The sequence below is a fragment of the Rhamphochromis longiceps genome, linkage group LG18 (genome assembly GCF_057381845.1).
Source record: "Rhamphochromis longiceps isolate RC_006_pf linkage group LG18, R_longiceps_female_GT1.1, whole genome shotgun sequence".
Lineage (NCBI taxonomy): Eukaryota > Metazoa > Chordata > Actinopteri > Cichliformes > Cichlidae > Rhamphochromis > Rhamphochromis longiceps.
The window spans coordinates 4,730,812-4,752,676 of record NC_140574.1 but is presented as its reverse complement, the minus strand read 5'-3'; the positions used below and the strand labels follow the sequence as shown (position 1 = coordinate 4,752,676).

The 21,865-nt window shown below is 41.0% G+C and overlaps 3 protein-coding genes across 4 annotated transcripts; all 3 read right to left on the bottom strand.

Moving 5' to 3' along the window:
- Positions 1-912: 912 nt before the first annotated feature.
- On the bottom strand, positions 913-8,671 carry LOC146647522 (tripartite motif-containing protein 16-like). Its single transcript, XM_085389517.1, has 3 exons — positions 8,431-8,671; positions 2,824-6,411; positions 913-1,793 (listed from the first exon to the last, which is right to left on the bottom strand). The coding sequence occupies exons 1-2, from the start codon at positions 8,669-8,671 to the stop codon at positions 4,577-4,579; spliced, it is 2,076 nt and encodes a 691-aa protein (XP_085245643.1). The 3' UTR covers positions 913-1,793; positions 2,824-4,576.
- A 3,279-nt stretch (positions 8,672-11,950) lies between these two features.
- On the bottom strand, positions 11,951-15,571 carry LOC146647521 (uncharacterized). The gene is made up of 3 exons (XM_085389613.1): positions 15,367-15,571; positions 14,075-14,336; positions 11,951-13,372 (listed from the first exon to the last, which is right to left on the bottom strand). Exons 2-3 carry the CDS (start codon positions 14,322-14,324, stop codon positions 12,528-12,530), a joined length of 1,095 nt encoding a protein of 364 aa, XP_085245739.1. The 5' UTR covers positions 14,325-14,336; positions 15,367-15,571; the 3' UTR covers positions 11,951-12,527.
- A 1,165-nt stretch (positions 15,572-16,736) lies between these two features.
- Positions 16,737-19,597, bottom strand: LOC146647520 (tripartite motif-containing protein 16-like). 2 transcript variants are annotated; one of them, XM_085389545.1, is made up of 2 exons: positions 18,456-19,597; positions 16,737-18,284 (listed from the first exon to the last, which is right to left on the bottom strand). In XM_085389545.1, the coding sequence occupies exons 1-2, from the start codon at positions 18,794-18,796 to the stop codon at positions 17,120-17,122; spliced, it is 1,506 nt and encodes a 501-aa protein (XP_085245671.1). In that variant the 5' UTR covers positions 18,797-19,597; the 3' UTR covers positions 16,737-17,119. The 2 variants fall into 2 exon arrangements, with proteins under 2 accessions (XP_085245671.1, XP_085245670.1); XM_085389544.1 differs by having other exon boundaries at positions 16,737-19,597.
- Between the last annotated feature and the right edge of the window lie 2,268 nt (positions 19,598-21,865).

The window sequence follows — 21,865 nt, the reverse complement described above, 5'->3', positions numbered from 1 at the left end:
GCGGTGGAGAGGGTGAGCAGTTTTAAATTCTTGGGGGTAACTGTGACCGAGGACCTGTCCTGGGGCAACCATATCACCTCAGTTGTACGGAAGGCCCAACAGCGCCTCTACTACCTGAGGAGACTGCGGAGCGCACACATTCCCAGATCTCTGATGTTGAACTTCTACAACTGTGCCATCAGCAGCGTTCTGACGTATGGATTTCTAGTGTGGTTCCCCAGCTGCACCAAGGCTGATCAGCAAGCACTCCAGCGGGTGGTGAAAGAAGCTGGCAGAATTATTGGAACAAGTCTGCCAGAGATCAGTAATATCTTCCCCACTCGCTGTCTGAGGAGGGTGCACAGTATCCTGCGGGACCAACATCACCCTGCGCGCCACCTTTTCCATCTGCTGCCCTCAGGGAGAAGGTACAGGTCTATACAGGCCAGAACATCCAGACTGGCCAACAGCCTGTATCCACAGGCTGTGAGGCTCCTGAACTCTCTGCCCCCCTCTCACGGACAATAACCATATCCAACTTCTTAATAGCAATGAACTGGTCTGCATTGGTGCATCATATCTTTATTCTCTTCCCCCTCCTGCCCCCCCCCCCCCCCCCTTTCTTAAATAGATAACTATCATATCTGATATCATATCTCACAGTACAATAATATTGAATGGGTTGCATTGTTGTATTTTGTCATGTTTCTCAGGTCTTTGTCTGAATTTCTACGAACATTATTGCTAAGGATTGTCTTATTGCATTGGAGTCACACTGGGTTAAATATGTACACTTGGGTTTTAAGGGGTATTTATTATTTTCTTCTTTTTTTTGGGTTGTATGGAAGCCCCAAACGCAATTTCATTGTTCTTGACAATGACAATAAATAAATAAATACTAAATACTAAATACTAAAGTCTGTCATGAGGGCATGTTGCTCACATTTGCAGGTGAAATTAAAAGTGTGTAAAAATGAAGTTATTTGTGCACTCTGATGCAAATGAGAACTTGAGTTCTGACATTTTTCAGCAACATTAAGAGTAAAAAAAACCTTTCAAACAAAAAAGAACTCACTTATTACTGACTGACTGATGATCTATTTTGGAGTTGATCTCGAAACTGATCTACATCTTGATATTTTTCAAAATAATCTTCACTATTGGGGGTGGCTGTAGCTCAGGCGGTAGAGCAGATCATCTACTGATCGGTTCGATTCCCGGCTTCACCTAGTCTGCATTTCAAATATCCTTGGGCAAGATACTAACTCCAAGTTGCCTCAAGTTGCTCTTTGATCTGTGGAATGTGTGTCTGAATGTTGGTAGAAAGCACTAAGAAAAATGTGCTTGTGCGAATGGGAGTGAGTGGGTGAATGCACAAGTTTTGTAAAGCGCTTTGAGTGCTCAAGATTGAGTAGAAAAGCGCTATATAAGAACCAGTCCATTTAAAACTCCCTGTCATGTTTTCACGAATACACATTAAATAGATCTGACTGATACAAACTGTAGGTTTAATATTAATGTTAACACTTCAGAAAAGCGATTACAGTTTTACCGCTGGTCTGTAAATCTTTCTCAGGTTTCCAGATGTTATGCAGCTGTCTGAGCCGCTCTTCCCCGCTCCAGACGACGATGCCTTCATCCTCGTGTTTCACTACAAGCTGTTCTCCCTCTTGACTGATGCAGAGTTCCTCCTGTTCCTCTTTGATCTGTGGGGGATCTGTGTCCTCCTGGTCCAGATTGAAGTTCCTCTCCTGCTTCCAGACCTGCTGGCCAGCCAGATCTTCCTCCTCCTTACACTTCATGTTGATGTGGGACTTGAGGAACAAAGTAAAAAGAAAAAGATTAGACAGGTAAAGGTGCAGCCTCAGTCAGCAGGGCTGTACACTGTGAGCATGTTGCTCACATATGTGAGAGAGGTTTGTACAAATGTTTCAGAAGCACCATGTGACTCCCTCTCTTTGTTGGAAAGTCTTATTAATTCACTTTATAACTATTACTTTGAAGATAAATTTCTACCATCACAAAAATATTATGACCTCTTTAAAAACAAACAACGGCAACTACATGACTTAAATTCCATGTTTAGATGAAGGTAATGGTCAATGCCTTTTGACAGGGGAAAAACCTCCACACAGAAGAATCTTACTTGGCTGAATCATAAATTATTCACCATGATTAAAACTGCAGATGAGCAATAATCTGCATTTTATTTTAGCCAAAGAGGAATGTTTCTGTTTGTCTGTGATCTGACTTTTTCTGCTGGGTCCAAATTTCATTTTATCCTGTGTAAGTTTGTTTCTCTTCCTGTTAACTAGCAAAGTCAAAATCACCTTGATTAATTTAACTTTAATTCAATTATAAATGTAATCATTTTATTGAACAATTAATTTCATTTCAATGAAAAACAATTACTTAAAAGAAAGAGATTAAGTTGGAGAGAGACATGTGGCCATCTTTTAGTGAGTTAGACCCTGATTAAGGGCTATTTTTAAAAGTAAAGCCCATCTCTCAAAGTCCCTGCCGGCCTGCCTCCACCTCGGGAAGTCTGTGGGTGCAGACGGAGGTGAGGAGCACCACAGGCGGCAGAGAACTGTCTGTAGCCCCGGAGTGAGGCGTCGTGAACCGAAGCAGACAGCGAACTGTGGCACAGTGCAGAAAACCGAAGCTTTCCCTCCCTGTTTGGTTTTGATGTGTCTCATGAAAGTCTATTGTTAAAAGTTTACCTTTAAAAAAAACGGACGCACTTGTTTGATTAGCTGCTCTCTGATTTTAGCCTGTTAGCTTACAGACTGAGCTCAGATCGTTCCTGTGTTAGTTCATTGAGAACATCACAGTTTTACATACCTGCTGCGTGACTTCATCTCGGGTCTCCGGCTGATATACAGCAGTCTGAGCCAGTGGCGGATCTCATCATCCTGGACGACTGTTTTTAATGTTTTTAACCACGGAGATTTCTTCTGCATCATCAGTCTCTCATTGTTAAACTCTCCCAGAAACTGAAGACAGTTGTGCCATTTCCGCGCTTCTTCTTCTTCTATTGAGTAGACGGCAGACTACACATGTCCAAGGGTAATACTGTCCTCCTCAGGCCATTGGCATCAAGTCAAAGCCTTAAAGTCTGGTACTTTGCGCATGGTCATTTTTTACGAACAGCAGAATCACAAGACAAAGCGTGCCAATGTTTATACTTTTCACTGTGACTGCCAAATAGATGAAAAAGTAGATGTTAAAAAACAACTTATAGTTTTGTCATTGGGCTGGTAGAAAGCTATGAGTTTCTGTCCCTTTGTCTGACCTTAGAGACTTATTTTAAAAGGAAACATTACAATCCTTTAAAGCAAGTATTTTCACCTCTGTTCCCCCCTCTGTACTTAGCTTTTTTGTTGTCATGTCAGTAATTGTCCAGTTGATGGCTCCCTTGGATCACAAGCCTGTCTCATGAGTCCAAGTGAATATATTCTTAATAAACAGCTTTGAAGAATTTGTGACCAACTTTGTTTAATTCGGAACATCATCATCATGAGTCAAACTCACTCTTGGATCTACAAAATATTTAACAAAAACAAACATCACTGAATCATAAGGTATTTGCTCCAACTCTTAGTCCAGAAACACATGAGTGAACTAGATCAGCTGCTCCTCCAGTTCAGCTGTGGATTTATATCATTATTTATATTTGTAAAGTGGATATGCAGTTTTTCAGTACTAATATAAGCATTTTATATCATTGCTTTATTGACAGATGTTTGGTGTTCAAGGTCAGGTATCAGTTTGAAAAAAACAAACAAACACACTGAGTTGAACTTGAACTTCCTACTGACAAAAACTAAAATTGGTGCAAAAATAACCAGAAACATATAAGAAGCATCCTGGAGGTGCTGCAGACAAGATAGGACCAATAACATGTCAACAGGAAATCCTTTTTACTAATTTGTTTATTTCTTTTTAGATTTTTACTCTCCATTTTAAGCCATGATGTTTGCTGATACTGTGTTCCTACTGTTTGTTCTCATTAATAGTTCTGTTTTTAACATTCTGTGCTGAAGCTGGAGGAAATGTTTCTACAGTGTCAGATGATACAGCTCCAAACTAAATAAGTGACTAACTAACGATGCTTTAATACACTTTACTATAAATTATGATATAGTGCACTTTCTTAAAATTTCTTATTGCTCTGTAATTAATTGTTTTCTTTATAAATGTACAAATGAGAATAAAATCTGTGTGATAAAGGAAGGTCTGTAGACTTCTCTGTTAAGATCAGTGAAGAGAAACAACAACATACAAATACCTAAGAAAAATATTCAGTAAACATTTAGAAGATAGAGAAGTTTATGTTGTCATGTGGAGAAATTTTTCAAATAAAAATATCCATAAGCATTGATAGTCTCCATGGCTGAACAGACACAGGAAAGAGCTCCACCTATAAAACGTAAAAACATCAAGACAACATGTTGAAGATGTCGAGGTACTGCCCATAATGTTTGACTGACATCTGATTTATGTGCAGCACATAAATACCACAATAATGATGGAGAGAAACTAAAAGGGAACTAAAATACAGATTTAAACTTACAACAATATGAAAGACTTCAGTCTATTTCACTTTAATCAACTCAGCAGTGGCTCCATAATTATAGTAAAGCCTCAGTCCAGCATAGAGCGGCTGAGTGAATGTGGTCTGGACTCTGTGGAGGAGAGTCATGGTTTCAGAGACGCTGTAGAAGGACAAAATACCTGCTCTGTGATCCAGGTACACTCCTACTCTGGAGGAACGAGGACCTGAGACAGGAGTTTGGATGTTGTTGTACCAAAATGTAAAACTGTTGTTGTAACAATATAATGACCAAGATTTGTCATTATATCCAAATAAACATTCATCATATCCACATTCATAACCCCCTCCTTTTCTGCTGATATTCTTGTATGCGACTGCTACATAAACTCCTCCCCCTCTCCACTCCACCTCCCAGTAACAACGTCCAGTCAGACTCTCTCGACTCAGGACCTGCCACGGTCCAGTGAATCTGTCTGGATGATCAGAATAAGACTGTTGTTGAATCACTGCTTGCGCTTTTCTGTTCCCCTCTGATAATAACAGCCGTTTGTGTGCTGTGTTTGGATCCAGTGTGATTTCACATGAATATTTTAAGAATCCAGCTCTGGTCTTTGGCTCTGGTTGTGACAGTGAAACATCCACTTCAGTGACTGTCAGTGAGATGTTTGTCCGTTCCTCTCTCAGAATGTCCTGTAGTTTATCTCTGACCTCTGACACAGCTGCTGTCACATCCTCAAAGTAGCTCAGAGGACGGATATTGATGCTGGATGAGTCTGTAGACTCACTGAGTGCTGACAGTGAGGGGTAGTTGTGTAGAAACTGGATGTGATCCTCTGTGTGTGAGAGCTGCTTCAGCTCAGCATCTTTCCTCTTCAGCTCAGTGATCTCCTGCTCCAGCTTCTCCTGAAGCTCTTTGACTCGACTCACTTCAGTTTCCTGCTGGGATCTGATCTGCTGCTTCACATCAGAGCTTCTTTTCTGGATGAGATGGATCAGCTCAGTGAAGATCTTCTCACTGTGCTCCACTGTTTGATCAGCAGACTGATTGATGGCCTCCACCTCCTGTTGAAGCAGCTTCACATCTTTCTCTCTGTCCTGGATTCTCTGCTGGATGTTTTGTCGACTCACCTCCAGCTCTCTCTGCCTCTCAGTCCTTTCTGCTGCAGCTGAGACTGTGTCGTGGCCTTTATGTTCATCCACAGAGCAGAGATAACAGATACTCTGCTGATCAGTACGGCAGAACATCTTCATCACCTCATCATGACGAGAGCAGATCTTCTCCTGGAGCTTCTTGGAGGGCTCCACCAGCTTGTGTTTCTTTAACTGGGCTGCTACATAATGAGGCTGAAGGTGTTTCTCACAGTAAGAGACCAAACACACAAAACAGGACTTGAAGGCTTTCATTTTTCTTCCAGTGCAGACATCACAGGCCACATCTTCAGGTCCAGCATAGCAGTGATCAGCAGGAGCAGCTTGGAGTCCAGTCTTCTTCAGCTCCTCCACTAAAACTGCTAACATGGTGCTTTTCACCAGGACAGGCCTCGCTGTGAAAGTCTGTCTGCACTGAGGGCAGCTGTAGATTTTCTTCTTTTCCTCTTCATCCCAGAAGCTTTCAATACACTTCATGCAGTAGCTGTGTCCACAGGGAAGAGTCACCGGATCCTTCAGTAGATCCAAACAGATCGAACAAGAGAAGGTTTCTCGGTCCAGCTGAACTCCTTTCTGCGCCATTTCTCCTCTCAGTGTCAGTGATTGTGTAAGTTTCACTTCCTTATTATAGAAACTGGTCTGATCTGAACAACAAGTGTTGCTGCTGTGAATGGGGCCTGCCAGCTCTAACACATGTTGGTTACACCCATCTTCATAATGTAGATCTAAAGGGGAGGGAACACAGAACGATATGGACAGACAGGAGGTGCTGAGCTAGAGAGCAGGAAGAAGAGGAAGGGTTTTCATGCTGCGATTCATTCCAGAAAGCAGGAAGAGGCTCTGTGTTTAATTGTTTTTCTGTTCAAACCTTTAACTAAATAATATAAATGTCAATAACTGGATGCCTCTCTATTCTTTTTGTTAATCTGCTAAATGAATAGTTTGTTTCTTTTAACAATTCAAATAGCAGAAATGAACAGCTGACAGCTTGTCAGACTCAGACTGTAAACCATAGAGACAGTTTATATATACATTTAGTCAGGGCAGTGCAGAGATGTTTAAAGGGGCGGGTGCTCACAGTTAAAAAGGGCACATAGAAGCAGGCTGAAGAACAACAACCCACATTCATCAAGAATCTAATATGGAATCACATCACACTACATCACTGTCATCAGGTGGGCACAATGCAAAGCAAACGTAGCCCATTTTTTACCTGATGGGTACAATGTTGCTGTTTGGGGGGTTGCTTCTGCTCTTGCTGCTGATAGTGCTGGAGGGCAGGGCTGTGTTGATCTGAGACTGTAGAGATTAAACAGTCCACAGGAGAGAGGGTAGCTGATTAAACAAGTGTTATGAGATAATAATAAAACGCAAAGATTGGTCACGGCGCTTGGAACCATAAGGCAACAAAACTGGGAAATAAACTAAGCTCTGCCTGTGAATCACTCTTTGCCTCTCTTCTTCCTTCCATCTCCTCATCTCATCTATCACATTCCACTTGCTGTCCATCTGAGAACGAGGCACAGTTTGCTATTGAATTCATCTATTATTTAATTATACATTTTAACAACTCTTGCACCTAATCCATAATAAAGCAATGATAGAAAAATGTTATAGAACAAAAACTTTGTGTTTATTATGTCTGTGAAGGTTCTCAGTCATCCAGGTCATCGTAGTCAAATCAGCTTGCAAAGAAAAGCGTCGGGACTTGTTTAAGTTGCTTGAAGACTGTTGAAATCTCCCAATTCTTTGAATCTTTGGGCTGAAGGAAGGACAATACTCGGTGTATAAATGCTCAATCAACAATCATTTATTTCCATACAATTCAACAGTCAGAGCATTACAACGTCCGGACGGGAGAGATGCCTGCAGAGGTTCGACAGCATGTCTCAAAATGGTAGCAACTTTCACAGACTTTTATAGCTAGTCACAGCCCCCCTCTTTGTCATAAAAGCTGCATCTTCACATGTTTTTCTAATTCTTAGCGAGCCTGGCTCCTGACCTTGCCTCCCTGTCTTTCTGTGTGAAGCAGGAAGGGGGGTAAGGAATGTGGTTTTATCTCTTCTGCCCAGACACCTAGTCTCCCTCTTACAGCCTTCTTCACATGATTCAGCAATAAAACATCTCAAGAAAACAGTGTCAGACATTCACAGCTGATCAAGGATACAGAGTAATGCACACTTTGTCTAATGAACTACAAATGATTATGTTTCTTTTATTCAAGAGTATAATAGAGACTAAACTACATACATAGCACACCATTAGAACTAAAGGATAATATATGGCCTACAGCTGTTAAGCTAATTTACTACATTGACTACTGGTCATAAAATGGCATATGTTTAACTACTAGTCTCAACAAGACTTTTCACCTCTCATCACCTCTCATCCGAGAAGCTTCTTCAGTTCTAAGATCAAATGGTGGGGAGTCCCAGATTTAAAACTAGTGGGAGTATCCCCCCACAGAGGGACAAAAGGACCCCCTGATGATCCTCTAATCGCCTGAGCCAAGGTATGAAAGCCAAGGTGGCTTGCCTGTTCCATTTGCCCATTAGTTTGAGATGGAAAGCGGATGGTAAGCTGACTTGAGCCCCTAGTTCCTTGCAAAACTCTCTCCAAACCCAGAACGTGAACACATGCTGTGTAAGAATCTGGCTGGTGTTCAGAGCTGATGGGAGCTTAGGCAGAGCAATGAAATGCACAGCTTTGGAGAACCGATCGATGATGGTCAGAATAACTGTTACCTGAGGATGGTGGGAGACCAGTGATGAAGTCCAGTGCGATATGAGACCAGGGGCATCTAGGAACGGGCGAAGGAGGCCAGCAGGAGGTGAAACCTAAACTGGAAAAAACTAACACAACACAGAACTGAAACCTAAAATGGAGATGCAGGGAGACGACACAGAATGATGCAGGAAAAAACACAGATGAACCGGCGAGGAGCACACGAGGACACATAGTATAAATACACACAGGGGGAGACATGGAATGGCAAAGACACAGCTGATCCTAATTGACTACATGAGACAGGGGAAATGTGAACACTAGGTTTAGTTTAAACTAAACTTTAGGAACAAAAAAGTAAGAATCAACAGAATTAAACAAAGAACCAACAGCACAGGAAAGTTTAATCTTCATGAAAAACACATGCAGTGACTTCAACGTCCACAATAACACAATGTGTTTGGGCTTATGTGTGTCAGTTTCCAGCTTTAATCTTATGTAACAAGACCTCTTTATAGGTCAATAGAGGAATGAAGTCATTGTTGAACTACAGCTTGTGTGTGTGTCACCTCCACAACCTACAACAATAAAATATGATCTTTGAGTAGTGATATGGGAGTAAAATATACCATACTGATGTGAATAGGAGGTCATCTTTTCCCTCGGCTGTTAGGGTACCTGGGCCGTTGACCCAGTGTTTTGTGTTTGTGGTTTTTTGAGTCTTGTTTAATCATTATTCTGTTCTCTGTGTATCTTATGTTTCCTAGTTATCTGAATCAGAATACTTTATTAATCCTTCAGGATTAATAAAGTATTCTGATTTACTTTATTAAATCAGAATTCAAGGGCTTACGCTCTTGAATTTATTCAGTATTTGTTGTTTAGGTTGTCTTGGTTAGTATTTGGTCCCGTTCATGTCTTTGTCTCGTGTCTTCTCTCGTCCCTTGCTCTCTGTCCTTTTTGCTCTGCTGCAAACAGAAGCAGAGAAAACTGGAGCTTCTGGTCTTGGCCAGATCTCTTTTGAAAAAGACATTTTAAAGTCAATGAGACTTTTTACCAGATAAATAAATAAAGAACATTGTAGCGACTTCCACAGTCGCTACAGGCCGGGGATGGAGCCTGCCTATTTGCCTGACGCGCTGTCAAAGTTACGCAATAATGCGAGAGATGGAATTGTTTGCTCGTTTAATTAAAGTGCTTTGAGAGTTTACAGAGTAGTATCATCGGCTCCTGATTCAAACTCTTACAACATCACAGGCTCTAATATAACGAAGCGAAACATGTAGTGCAGCGGTCAACAAAAACTACGGCTACCCAGCCCTCCTCTCTGTCAAAATCAAAACCCGTGAATGACAGAGTGACAACGCCCATTTATGTCACCGCTAGCACCCACGTGACTCCCATAACAACCAAACAAATAAAAACCCAGTGATCATCAAAATTCAATACATTCAATTATGGCTCCTACAAATATAAAAGTCTTCTACTTTATGATGGAAATGTTCTTTCTGGCTCAAAATGACATCATTTATCTGAATCTGTAGAAGAAGAAACAATCTCGGAAAGTCACTTTACTCTGTGTCTCACTGGATGTTCAAAGTTTTTAACAAAAGAGAAAAAGAGAAGCATTCTTTGATTTTAGTCTGTTAGCCCACAAGCTGAGTCCTGCATGAGTCAGTGTTATTTCACTGACACCATCACAGTTTTACACACCTGTTCTGTATGACTTTGTCTCAGGTTTGCGGTGATATCCAGCACTCTGAGCTGATGGCAGATCTGGTCAGTCCACAGTAGCTTCAACCACTAAATTATCTCTAACACATCACCAAACCAAAGTCTTCCTGCTAAGAGTACATCAAAGGTGAAAAGCGAGCCTAGAATGTCATCATTTCTGCTCTCCTCTTTCTTCTTCTTCTTCTTCTGGACCGCACACATCTGTCGCTGCCCTACTCAGGTCGATCTAATGAAAATCAGCCAGAAATAATAATCAGAAATCCAAATGTAGAATTTATAGTTCCCCATTGATGCAATTTGGTTATTAAATTTAAGAAGCAGTCTGTAATGCTCACCCCAGCATAGTTGAAGCAGATCATCAAAGCATGCTGAACACTTTCTACCATTCCACATGTGCATTTTCTATCCAGGTACTCAACAGCACCAAACCATAATTGTGAATCCATGGCTTTGATCTGGTGAAAATCACCCTACCCCTACTGTTCATCTTTACACACAACAGATGGTGTTTCTGTATCTTAATATATGACTGAATGAAAAGTAATGACAACCGTTATTTTCAATCTTCCATTGCTTCTACCTGTTGTTTCTCTGTATTATTGTTGGATCTTTACCTTCGAATAAAGTGCCTTCAATATAAACTGCCTCGAGGTAACTTGTTGTAATTTGGTGTTTTATTAAGAAAATTGAACTATTGTGGCAGAAAAGTTGGATGCAAACCAAGACTAAAAGTCCTCAGGCAGGAGTCATAGCTGGGCTTTAGCATCTGGGTCACCCACTTTACCCAGGGAGCTAAACCAGCATCTCCAACAGGTGATTTGTTTGTCTGGCAGTTTCAGGCTGGGAAAGCTTGTTAAACTTTAACAAAACATTATTTGGCACCAACGTGAATGATTTGGGTCATGTTTATCACGTCTGAGTCAGGGAGCAAAGGTCACCTCCTTTATGCAGGATTTCACCTTATGCCAACAGGGGGAAAAAATCACGAGTTCTTAAACAAGCTGTAGGTCATGTTACTACACACATTTCAATATGTAAGCATTTCATCATGTTTTAGAGCCTCAGAGTTATTTCAGCCTCATCTTCACATATTTTCACAAATATTCACATTATCTCCGAGATCCAGTTGTGAAATTTTTTCCCTCAGTGTAACCGATTGCAACACAACAAATGACTGACCAGTGATTAGTGTTTTACAGTGATTACGACAGACAGCCTGTTTCTGCCACTGCTGCCAAGCATTTGCTCTTTTCAGCTTGTTCAATTGTGGAGGTTTTTACATTCTTTACCTTACAATATAAAGCACCTTGAGGCAACTGTTGTTTTTTTGGCACTATATAAATATAAATGAATTGAACTGGTAGCAACTTTATGAATGAGAAAATGAAAACAAGTGTCAGTCAGCTGGTTCATGTCCAGCAGGTGGGGAGGAATCAGTGAGTCTGTTACTCCAGTTACTTACTCAGAGGTAAAGTTAAAGAAAACGAGTTTCCTTCATCGCACTAAACCTGCCCACTAAACATGACCCTGAATGAACCCATATGTAAAGGACTGTAGGTTTTAAGCAGGCTCACGTAATGGCAACACAATAGATGAGGAAAGTGGGGGAACTCTGACGACATCTAGTGGACATCTTGAAGATGACGGGTCTGAACAGAGAGCAATGCAGGTCTGTGGAGAAGATTGCAGCACACTGTGAAATATGAACTATGAATAATATCTACATCTGTAATGATGTAATCAAAATAGGCTCCATGTAGTTTAAGTTCTGTTACTGTACTTATGAAGCAAACTGCACACACAGAGTTGGCAAACATTGAGTTTACTTGCATTTAGGCAAAATGATATAAACACTTATCATGAGCCAATATAGCACATTTAACTGCTTTTATTTAGCAGGGATTACACAATACACAAAATTAGTCACAAAAAATTTAATCAAATCTTGCAACATGTTGCTAAGAAGAACCAGGACAACCAGGTCAAAGCCATACTGAAGTATAACCTTCATTAACATAAATCACAAAGAAAACATATTTAAATAAAAATTGTATACTTGTCTTGAACTTTTTTAAATCTTTAGTCCTGTGTATCAAAACTTATTTATTGGCTGATAAAAAGGAATCACATCATGGTTGTTACAAGGAACAAGTGATGAAAAACTCATTTTCATGTTTGTTTTCTTCTATACTGAAGAAGAAATACAAGTTTCTGTGGTAAATATTAAAAGAGCATCCATGTTCAATAAATATTTGTGTCACCTTTAAAGACCAATAAAAAAAATATCAAACTTAGAGAAACATAAAGTCAGGGCTGGAACAAACAACATAGAGTGCCCTTCACTGCTGTGGACAGGAAATGTACCGTGACTTGGAGCATGAGGTCATTTTCTACCTCGGGTGCTGCAGTGATTTGGTTTGTCACTCAGGTGGATCCTTAGATGAAAATTCAGTCCTGATTTCCAACTGAATCTTTCCCCACAGGAGCTACAAATATATGGTTTCTCACCTGTGTGGATCCTTCTGTGACTTTTCATAGTCGACAAGTCTCTAAACTCTTTCCTACAGACGTTGCAAGAATACGCTTTCTCACCGGTGTGGATTCTCAAATGAGTTTCTAGTCCTGATTTCTTACCAAATCTTTTCCCACAGGTGATGCAAAAATATGGCTTCTCGCCTGTGTGGATCCTTACGTGAGTTTCCAATCCTGATTTCCAAATGAATCTTTTCCCACAGGTGCTACAAGAATGTGGCTTCTCACTTGTGTGAACTCTCATGTGTCTCGTCAGGTTGGATTTACACTGAAAAGTTTTTCCACAAGTGTCACAGCTTACAGATTTTTTACTTGTATCAGTTTCACTCCGAGACTTATCTGTTCGGTTTTTGTGACGTCTCCTTTTCTTCAGCTCCGCATTTCTAGTTGATCCCGAGTCCACATGCTGGTTTTCTTCCTGTTCCTCAAGCTCTGGTTCAGGAAAGTTAAGAGCAAGGAGCTGGTCATCGTTTGGTTCTGATTCACTGAGGTCACTTTCCTCAAAACTAGAAGTCACCATAAAACTATTGATCTCCTGCTTCAGTACAATCTCCTCCAGCTCCTGACTGGTGCAGAGTTCCTCCTGTTCCTCTTTAATCTGTGGAGGATCTGGGTCCTCCTGGTCCAGACTTGAGTTCCTCTCCTGCTGATTGGCGACAAACTCCTCCTCCTTACAGGCAGTTTGCTGGTGGAGGTCTAAACGAACAATAAAAAAAATGTAATTATAGAAAAACACTTCTGAGAAGATAAAGTTTTAGTTAAAGTCTGTAATGAGGGCATGTTGCTCACATTTGCAGGTGAAATTAAAAGTGTGTAAAAATGAAGTTATTTGTGCACTCTGATGCAAATGAGAACTTGAGTTCTGACATTTTTCAGCAACATTAAGAGTAAAAAAAACCTTTCAAACAAAAAAGAACTCACTTATTACTGACTGACTGATGATCTATTTTGGAGTTGATCTCGAAACTGATCTACATCTTGATATTTTTCAAAATAATCTTCACTATTGGGGGTGGCTGTAGCTCAGGCGGTAGAGCAGATCATCTACTGATCGGTTCGATTCCCGGCTTCACCTAGTCTGCATTTCAAATATCCTTGGGCAAGATACTAACTCCAAGTTGCCTCAAGTTGCTCTTTGATCTGTGGAATGTGTGTCTGAATGTTGGTAGAAAGCACTAAGAAAAATGTGCTTGTGCGAATGGGAGTGAGTGGGTGAATGCACAAGTTTTGTAAAGCGCTTTGAGTGCTCAAGATTGAGTAGAAAAGCGCTATATAAGAACCAGTCCATTTAAAACTCCCTGTCATGTTTTCACGAATACACATTAAATAGATCTGACTGATACAAACTGTAGGTTTAATATTAATGTTAACACTTCAGAAAAGCGATTACAGTTTTACCGCTGGTCTGTAAATCTTTCTCAGGTTTCCAGATGTTATGCAGCTGTCTGAGCCGCTCTTCCCCGCTCCAGACGACGATGCCTTCATCCTCGTGTTTCACTACAAGCTGTTCTCCCTCTTGACTGATGCAGAGTTCCTCCTGTTCCTCTTTGATCTGTGGGGGATCTGTGTCCTCCTGGTCCAGATTGAAGTTCCTCTCCTGCTTCCAGACCTGCTGGCCAGCCAGATCTTCCTCCTCCTTACACTTCATGTTGATGTGGGACTTGAGGAACAAAGTAAAAAGAAAAAGATTAGACAGGTAAAGGTGCAGCCTCAGTCAGCAGGGCTGTACACTGTGAGCATGTTGCTCACATATGTGAGAGAGGTTTGTACAAATGTTTCAGAAGCACCATGTGACTCCCTCTCTTTGTTGGAAAGTCTTATTAATTCACTTTATAACTATTACTTTGAAGATAAATTTCTACCATCACAAAAATATTATGACCTCTTTAAAAACAAACAACGGCAACTACATGACTTAAATTCCATGTTTAGATGAAGGTAATGGTCAATGCCTTTTGACAGGGGAAAAACCTCCACACAGAAGAATCTTACTTGGCTGAATCATAAATTATTCACCATGATTAAAACTGCAGATGAGCAATAATCTGCATTTTATTTTAGCCAAAGAGGAATGTTTCTGTTTGTCTGTGATCTGACTTTTTCTGCTGGGTCCAAATTTCATTTTATCCTGTGTAAGTTTGTTTCTCTTCCTGTTAACTAGCAAAGTCAAAATCACCTTGATTAATTTAACTTTAATTCAATTATAAATGTAATCATTTTATTGAACAATTAATTTCATTTCAATGAAAAACAATTACTTAAAAGAAAGAGATTAAGTTGGAGAGAGACATGTGGCCATCTTTTAGTGAGTTAGACCCTGATTAAGGGGTATTTTTAAAAGTAAAGCCCATCTCTCAAAGTCCCTGCCGGCCTGCCTCCACCTCGGGAAGTCTGTGGGTGCAGACGGAGGTGAGGAGCACCACAGGCGGCAGAGAACTGTCTGTAGCCCCGGAGTGAGGCGTCGTGAACCGAAGCAGACAGCGAACTGTGGCACAGTGCAGAAAACCGAAGCTTTCCCTCCCTGTTTGGTTTTGATGTGTCTCATGAAAGTCTATTGTTAAAAGTTTACCTTTAAAAAAAACGGACGCACTTGTTTGATTAGCTGCTCTCTGATTTTAGCCTGTTAGCTTACAGACTGAGCTCAGATCGTTCCTGTGTTAGTTCATTGAGAACATCACAGTTTTACATACCTGCTGCGTGACTTCATCTCGGGTCTCCGGCTGATATACAGCAGTCTGAGCCAGTGGCGGATCTCATCATCCTGGACGACTGTTTTTAATGTTTTTAACCACGGAGATTTCTTCTGCATCATCAGTCTCTCATTGTTAAACTCTCCCAGAAACTGAAGACAGTTGTGCCATTTCCGCGCTTCTTCTTCTTCTATTGAGTAGACGGCAGACTACACATGTCCAAGGGTAATACTGTCCTCCTCAGGCCATTGGCATCAAGTCAAAGCCTTAAAGTCTGGTACTTTGCGCATGGTCATTTTTTACGAACAGCAGAATCACAAGACAAAGCGTGCCAATGTTTATACTTTTCACTGTGACTGCCAAATAGATGAAAAAGTAGATGTTAAAAAACAACTTATAGTTTTGTCATTGGGCTGGTAGAAAGCTATGAGTTTCTGTCCCTTTGTCTGACCTTAGAGACTTATTTTAAAAGGAAACATTACAATCCTTTAAAGCAAGTATTTTCACCTCTGTTCCCCCCTCTGTACTTAGCTTTTTTGTTGTCATGTCAGTAATTGTCCAGTTGATGGCTCCCTTGGATCACAAGCCTGTCTCATGAGTCCAAGTGAATATATTCTTAATAAACAGCTTTGAAGAATTTGTGACCAACTTTGTTTAATTCGGAACATCATCATCATGAGTCAAACTCACTCTTGGATCTACAAAATATTTAACAAAAACAAACATCACTGAATCATAAGGTATTTGCTCCAACTCTTAGTCCAGAAACACATGAGTGAACTAGATCAGCTGCTCCTCCAGTTCAGCTGTGGATTTATATCATTATTTATATTTGTAAAGTGGATATGCAGTTTTTCAGTACTAATATAAGCATTTTATATCATTGCTTTATTGACAGATGTTTGGTGTTCAAGGTCAGGCATCAGTTTGAAAAAAACAAACAAACACACTGAGTTGAACTTGAACTTCCTACTGACAAAAACTAAAATTGGTGCAAAAATAACCAGAAACATATAAGAAGCATCCTGGAGGTGCTGCAGACAAGATAGGACCAATAACATGTCAACAGGAAATCCTTTTTACTAATTTGTTTATTTCTTTTTAGATTTTTACTCTCCATTTTAAGCCATGATGTTTGCTGATACTGTGTTCCTACTGTTTGTTCTCATTAATAGTTCTGTTTTTAACATTCTGTGCTGAAGCTGGAGGAAATGTTTCTACAGTGTCAGATGATACAGCTCCAAACTAAATAAGTGACTAACTAACGATGCTTTAACACACTTTACTATAAATTATGATATAGTGCACTTTCTTAAAATTTCTTATTGCTCTGTAATTAATTGTTTTCTTTATAAATGTACAAATGAGAATAAAATCTGTGTGATAAAGGAAGGTCTGTAGACTTCTCTGTTAAGATCAGTGAAGAGAAACAACAACATACAAATACCTAAGAAAAATATTCAGTAAACATTTAGAAGATAGAGAAGTTTATGTTGTCATGTGGAGAAATTTTTCAAATAAAAATATCCATAAGCATTGATAGTCTCCATGGCTGAACAGACACAGGAAAGAGCTCCACCTATAAAACGTAAAAACATCAAGACAACATGTTGAAGATGTCGAGGTACTGCCCATAATGTTTGACTGACATCTGATTTATGTGCAGCACATAAATACCACAATAATGATGGAGAGAAACTAAAAGGGAACTAAAATACAGATTTAAACTTACAACAATATGAAAGACTTCAGTCTATTTCACTTTAATCAACTCAGCAGTGTCTCCATAATTACAGTAAAGCCTCAGTCCAGCATAGAGCGGCTGAGTGAATGTGGTCTGGACTCTGTGGAGGAGAGTCATGGTTTCAGAGACGCTGTAGAAGGACAAAATACCTGCTCTGTGATCCAGGTACACTCCTACTCTGGAGGAACGAGGACCTGAGACAGGAGTGTGGATGTTGTTGTACCAAAATGTAAAACTGTTGTTGTAACAATATAATGACCAAGATTTGTCATTCCATCCAAAAACACATTCATTACCACCTCCTTTTCTGCTGATATTCTTGTATGCGACTGCTACATCAACTTCTTCCCCTCTCCACTCCACCTCCCAGTAACAACGTTCAGTCAGACTCTCTCTACTCAGGACCTGAAGACACCAAGTGAATCTGTCTGGATGATCAGAATAAGACTGTTGTTGCTTCATAAATGTTGCTTTTCTGTTCCCCTCTGATAATAACAGCCATGTGTTTGCTGTGTTTGGATCCAGTGTGATTTCACATGAATATTTTAAGAATCCAGCTCTGGTCTTTGGCTCTGGTTGTGACAGTGAAACATCCACTTCAGTGACTGTCAGTGAGATGTTTGTCCGTTCCTCTCTCAGAATGTCCTGTAGTTTATCTCTGACCTCTGACACAGCTGCTGTCACATCCTCAAAGTAGCTCAGAGGACGGATATTGATGCTGGATGAGTCTGTAGACTCACTGAGTGCTGACAGTGAGGGGTAGTTGTGTAGAAACTGGATGTGATCCTCTGTGTGTGAGAGCTGCTTCAGCTCAGCATCTTTCCTCTTCAGCTCAGTGATCTCCTGCTCCAGCTTCTCCTGAAGCTCTTTGACTCGACTCACTTCAGTTTCCTGCTGGGATCTGATCTGCTGCTTCACATCAGAGCTTCTTTTCTGGATGAGATGGATCAGCTCAGTGAAGATCTTCTCACTGTGCTCCACTGTTTGATCAGCAGACTGATTGATGGCCTCCACCTCCTGTTGAAGCAGCTTCACATCTTTCTCTCTGTCCTGGATTCTCTGCTGGATGTTTTGTCCACTCACCTCCAGCTCTCTCTGCCTCTCAGTCCTTTCTGCTGCAGCTGAGACTGTGTCGTGGCCTTTATGTTCATCCACAGAGCAGAGATAACAGATACTCTGCTGATCAGTACGGCAGAACATCTTCATCACCTCATCATGACGAGAGCAGATGTTCTCCTGGAGCTTCTTGGAGGGCTCCACCAGCTTGTGTTTGTCAAATGCAGGACATTCATAATGAAGCTTAACATGTTTCTCACAGTAAGAGACCAAACACACCAGACAGGACTTGAAGGCTTTCATTTTTCTTCCAGTGCAGACATCACAGGCCACATCTTCAGGTCCAGCATAGCAGTGATCAGCAGGAGCAGCTTGGAGTCCAGTCTTCTTCAGCTGCTCCACTAAAACTGCTAACATGGTGCTTTTCACCAGGACAGGCCTCGCTGTGAAAGTCTGTCTGCACTGAGGGCAGCTGTAGATTTTCTTCTTTTCCTCTTCATCCCAGAAGCTTTCAATACAGTTCATGCAGTAGCTGTGTCCACAGGGAATAGTCACCGGATTCTTCAGTAGATCCAAACAGATCGAACAAGAGAAAGTTTCTCGGTCCAGCTGAACACTTTTCTGCGCCATTTCACCCAACAGTGTCAGTGACTGTGTGAGTTTCACTTCCTCAGAACTGAAACTGCTCTGATCTAAACAACATAGGTTTCTGTAGCGAATGGGATCTGTCAGCTCTTATACGTCACCACATGTTGGTTGCACCCATCTTCAAACTGCAGATCAGAAGGGGAGGGAACAAGGGAACATGTGGACAGAGAGGAGGTGCTGAGTTAGAGAGCAGGAAGAGGGAGGGTTATCAGACACTAATTCAATCCTGGAACATGTGAGCCTGTGAGTTTTTCATTTAAAAATAGCACTGCTCAGCCTTTAAAGTTGTTAAATAAACTTAACATTTAAAAGACAATCTTTTTATGTAAATTAGTTTAAATTATCATTTTAGTCATTACAGGATATCAAATACTGCAGCTGAACTAAGAAATTGTTGTAGAAAAAAGCAATAAAAGGTCGTTCCCCCTCTGTCCCCTCCTGGTCACCTGTGCCTCAATTTTATGAGATGAGATGGATCAGCTCAGTGAAGATCTTCTCACTGTGCTCACTGTTTTATCAGCAGACTGATTTTATTCCACAACCTAGACATCCACATTACTCACACTCTCATAACACATACATATAGGGCCTTGGGATCGGGCATGTTATACGGTGTCCAGAGGACAGTCTTTGTATTCAACCTCACCTCTGGCGCCGGTGCCCACCTCTCAGTTTTAAATGCATGTAGACATTGAGGGTTCTCAGGAGGGGCCGTGCTGTACAGTACATGTACAGTGTCCATTTGTGTCTGTATCCAGGTTGGATGAGCGCCGAGTATTTGTATATGTGTGTGTAACAGGGCAGCCCTTAGCGGCTGGAAACACAGTGAGACAGACCAAGGCAAGTGTAGTGGAACAAAGTATTTATTTGCTCTATGGCTCTCCTTACAACAATTAACTTGTCGAGCTTCTTCACAGCACAAAAAATCCATCCTCTAATGACAACTGGCAGCCTTAAATATGTTCAGCTGTCACAGACTTAACCATTATTCCACTCTCAGGTAAATTCTTAAATCCCAACCTTCCACCACAGTATACAATATATCAATAAGAATAAATAAATACATAAATACATCTTCACATTTACATATTAATAAATATTTCACACTTTATTGTTACACCAAACCCAATATTATAAAAACCCAGAAACCCAAGCACAAAAAGATTCACCACACTCTCTTTACCAATGGTCTCTCCCGGAACCTTTAAATGGTGTCTGGACCCCCGGGGAAACATTTGCCCAAACACCTTGAAGAGGACACAGGCAAGAAAGGTGAGTAATCATTAACTTACAAACACTTATTTGCACCACTTTTATCCCTAGATTTCACACACACATTGGCCTTAGTTTTCCTTATTGGTAAACCTTAATCACAATCTCAATCACCATTCTTCTCTCCTGACAGACAACCACCACATTCCTTGACGAGGAGCAGCTGTGCAGGATCTGAAATAAGGCTACCAACTGATTTTAAAATTCCCAATAAATAGACAATAAATATTTAAACTGCTTGTGTGCAAATCCATGCTTAAAGTGCAATGCTCATAAAGTGCTTGATAAGGTGCTTTTAATAAAGTGAAAGGTGTGCTCTAAAGTGCTATACATATAATATAAATAAATGCAGTAAGGGAGTCCTCTTCCTTACAGTGTGCATGAGGGTGGGAATGCATGTTTAGGTCTGTGTGCGCCTATTCGTCTGTGTCTATATGTCAGCTCGGGTCTTACACTCCACCCCCTTGGAACATCTCAGGCCCTCCAAGGTATGGAGGCTTATTTCCCCTCACCACACTCCCTGCTGGTGGCTGATGCCCTCAGACATCGGTGCGTTCTTGGTGTCCAGGGCTGGACGCTCAGGTCTGTACCAGCTCACTCCCCGGTACGGCTGCTTGGTGGGGCCTGGTGCCTGTGGCTCGGTCGGGCCCCTTGCGGGGGCTCGATTCACTCTGGCACAGCTGACTGCCTGCAGAGCCCGCGTGTACGTCACTGCAGCCCCCTCTGGCTTCTGCTCTGTGGCTGTTGGGTGACCCCTCATCTGGGGTTCTCCTCAGCTCTTCCCAGGAAGGTGGCACGGTTGCCCCTCCGGTGGTCCTCTTTGGGCGCTCGCACTCTGGGGGCCTCTGGATGTCTGGGGCCTGGATCTCCTCCATGCCCTGGGGGACGGGGCTGTGGCTCCCCACACCAGCAGATCGTTACATGGAGAAGCCTTTTGAATAGACGAGCACTCATCCACACAGGTGTTCACACACACAAGCTACACCTTTCTTGGCTGCTACCTCAAACCACATTATGCGATGTCAATCTTGCGTGCTGCACAATCACATTCAGTATTTAATATTTACTGTTATTTACACTTAGCTAGATTATTGCAATGGTGTTGTGTTATTATGTTGCTCTCTTTTTTGCTTGTTTTCTCTTATTTTCTTCTCTCAACAGGTGACCTGGGAGATATTTTTTAAGTGCCCTTTCTCACTGTCCCTCTTCCCCTTTTCTTCCTTCCTTCCTTCCTTCCTTCCTTCCTATCCCCCAGTCATGTCTGTCCTATCTGTAACAACTGAAAATAAATTAAAATAAATAAATAACAAAGGTTGATCAAATGGACCAATATGGCAAGGCCGTGATGGTCCATTTGGTAAATTAAGTTAGTTGGGCATCTTTTTTGGCCTTCAGACAATAATTCTGATGGCTAAAAAACGAAACGGGACAACAACAAGAAAAGAAAGAAAGAAAGAAAAAAGTAATAAAAATGTATCTAAAACATCTTTTAAGATGAATCTTTTTATGACTGAGTAAAAAAAAATGCTAAAATTCGAGTGCAGTGTTGAGTAAAATGGTTTTATTAAAATTTAATTGACCCTTTGAAATTATTTGTTGGAAGTCTTAAATCCCACTGAACAGGGGAAGAGAAAGAGACAGAGACACAAAGATAGCAACACAGAGGTAAATAAACATGGAGACAAGACACTGAGAATAAGACAGAAGGGGAAATGCCCAAAGTCTCATATCTCTGACAAGTTAAGTCACTTTTATTCATAAAAAAACCCAGAACTTAAA

Bases quoted from the DNA above. Each gene is read 5' to 3' on its own strand.
- LOC146647521 (XM_085389613.1), bottom strand. From the start codon at position 14,324: ATGAAGTGTAAGGAGGAGGAAGATCTGGCTGGCCAGCAGGTCTGGAAG. The intron at 13,373-14,074 runs GTAAAACTGTAA...TTGTTCGTTTAG, and splicing joins GAAAGATTTACAGACCAGCG to ACCTCCACCAGCAAACTGCC.
- LOC146647522 (XM_085389517.1), bottom strand. From the start codon at position 8,671: ATGTCTCCCCCTGTGTGTATTTATACTATGTGTCCTCGTGTGCTCCTC. The intron at 6,412-8,430 runs GTAACAGTTATT...CCTCCCCTTTAG, and splicing joins TGGTCTCCCACCATCCTCAG to ATCTACATTATGAAGATGGG.
- LOC146647520 (XM_085389544.1), bottom strand. From the start codon at position 18,796: ATGGCGCAGAAAAGTGTTCAGCTGGACCGAGAAACTTTCTCTTGTTCG.